Raw genomic sequence first — 809 nt, forward strand, 5'->3', positions numbered from 1 at the left:
ACTAAAACCTTCAAAAAATCTGAAAAAAGCAATGAAAACGTCCGCAAAAATCGTTTCTAGATGAATTTTTCTCAATGAACGACATTTCTTTGACTTTTTTCTCTTTTTTTTATGTGAATCTACATGATTTTTTTTGTACATAATCAGCTTTAAAAACCTTAAAAATCGAAATTCCTTCCGAAAGGATTTTTATCATAACTACAGGCGGCCCAGCTGATAAATTGTCCCTAGAACGAGATATTCATACAGTTCTGGTATCAAATGATAGATCTCGACAGTTTTCAGCTTAGAAAATATATTTGTTTCCCTTACCAGCAGTGCCATTAACCAGCCTCAACGTCTTATATCCACTGCCTCCAGCCGCTTCAATTGTCATTTTATCTCCGTAAACCTTCTCAACAATTTCTTTCACTTTTCCCGCATGACTTCTCGATACAACCACTTTCTTATCAGTTTTTCCCTCGTCCACAGGTGAAATCTTCTTCCCATCCGACGTCACCACTCCGAATCCTTGTAGGCCGAATATTGTTTCATTGAAAAACGGGCGGTAGATTGCACCGAAAATCGGCTCGGCGTCCACTACGATGCAAGCCATCACGGTGACATATTCAGTTAGTCCTTCTGGAAGAATATACGATTTTTGAGGTTTTCAAATGCATAGTTGCAAGTGCGCCGGCTGATAACTTGTCTCTAAAACGAGACATTCAGAAGGTTTTGGTACCAAGTGATAGATCTCGACAGGGCCCATCACGTCTATATTATTCAGACCGGATTCCGGTCCGATTACATTTCGAAATATGTGTTTGAAT

General features: G+C 39.2%; 1 protein-coding gene across 1 annotated transcript; it reads right to left on the reverse strand.

Moving 5' to 3' along the window:
* Positions 1-286: 286 nt before the first annotated feature.
* Positions 287-595, reverse strand: CBG24048 (the record flags this gene model as incomplete). Its single annotated transcript, XM_045240839.1, has 1 exon — positions 287-595. The coding sequence occupies one exon, from the start codon at positions 593-595 to the stop codon at positions 287-289; it is 309 nt and encodes a 102-aa protein (XP_045100827.1).
* Positions 596-809: the final 214 nt, after the last annotated feature.

Source organism: Caenorhabditis briggsae (assembly GCF_000004555.2).
Source record: "Caenorhabditis briggsae AF16 supercontig from assembly CB4, cb25.NA_085, whole genome shotgun sequence".
Taxonomy (NCBI): domain Eukaryota; kingdom Metazoa; phylum Nematoda; class Chromadorea; order Rhabditida; family Rhabditidae; genus Caenorhabditis; species Caenorhabditis briggsae.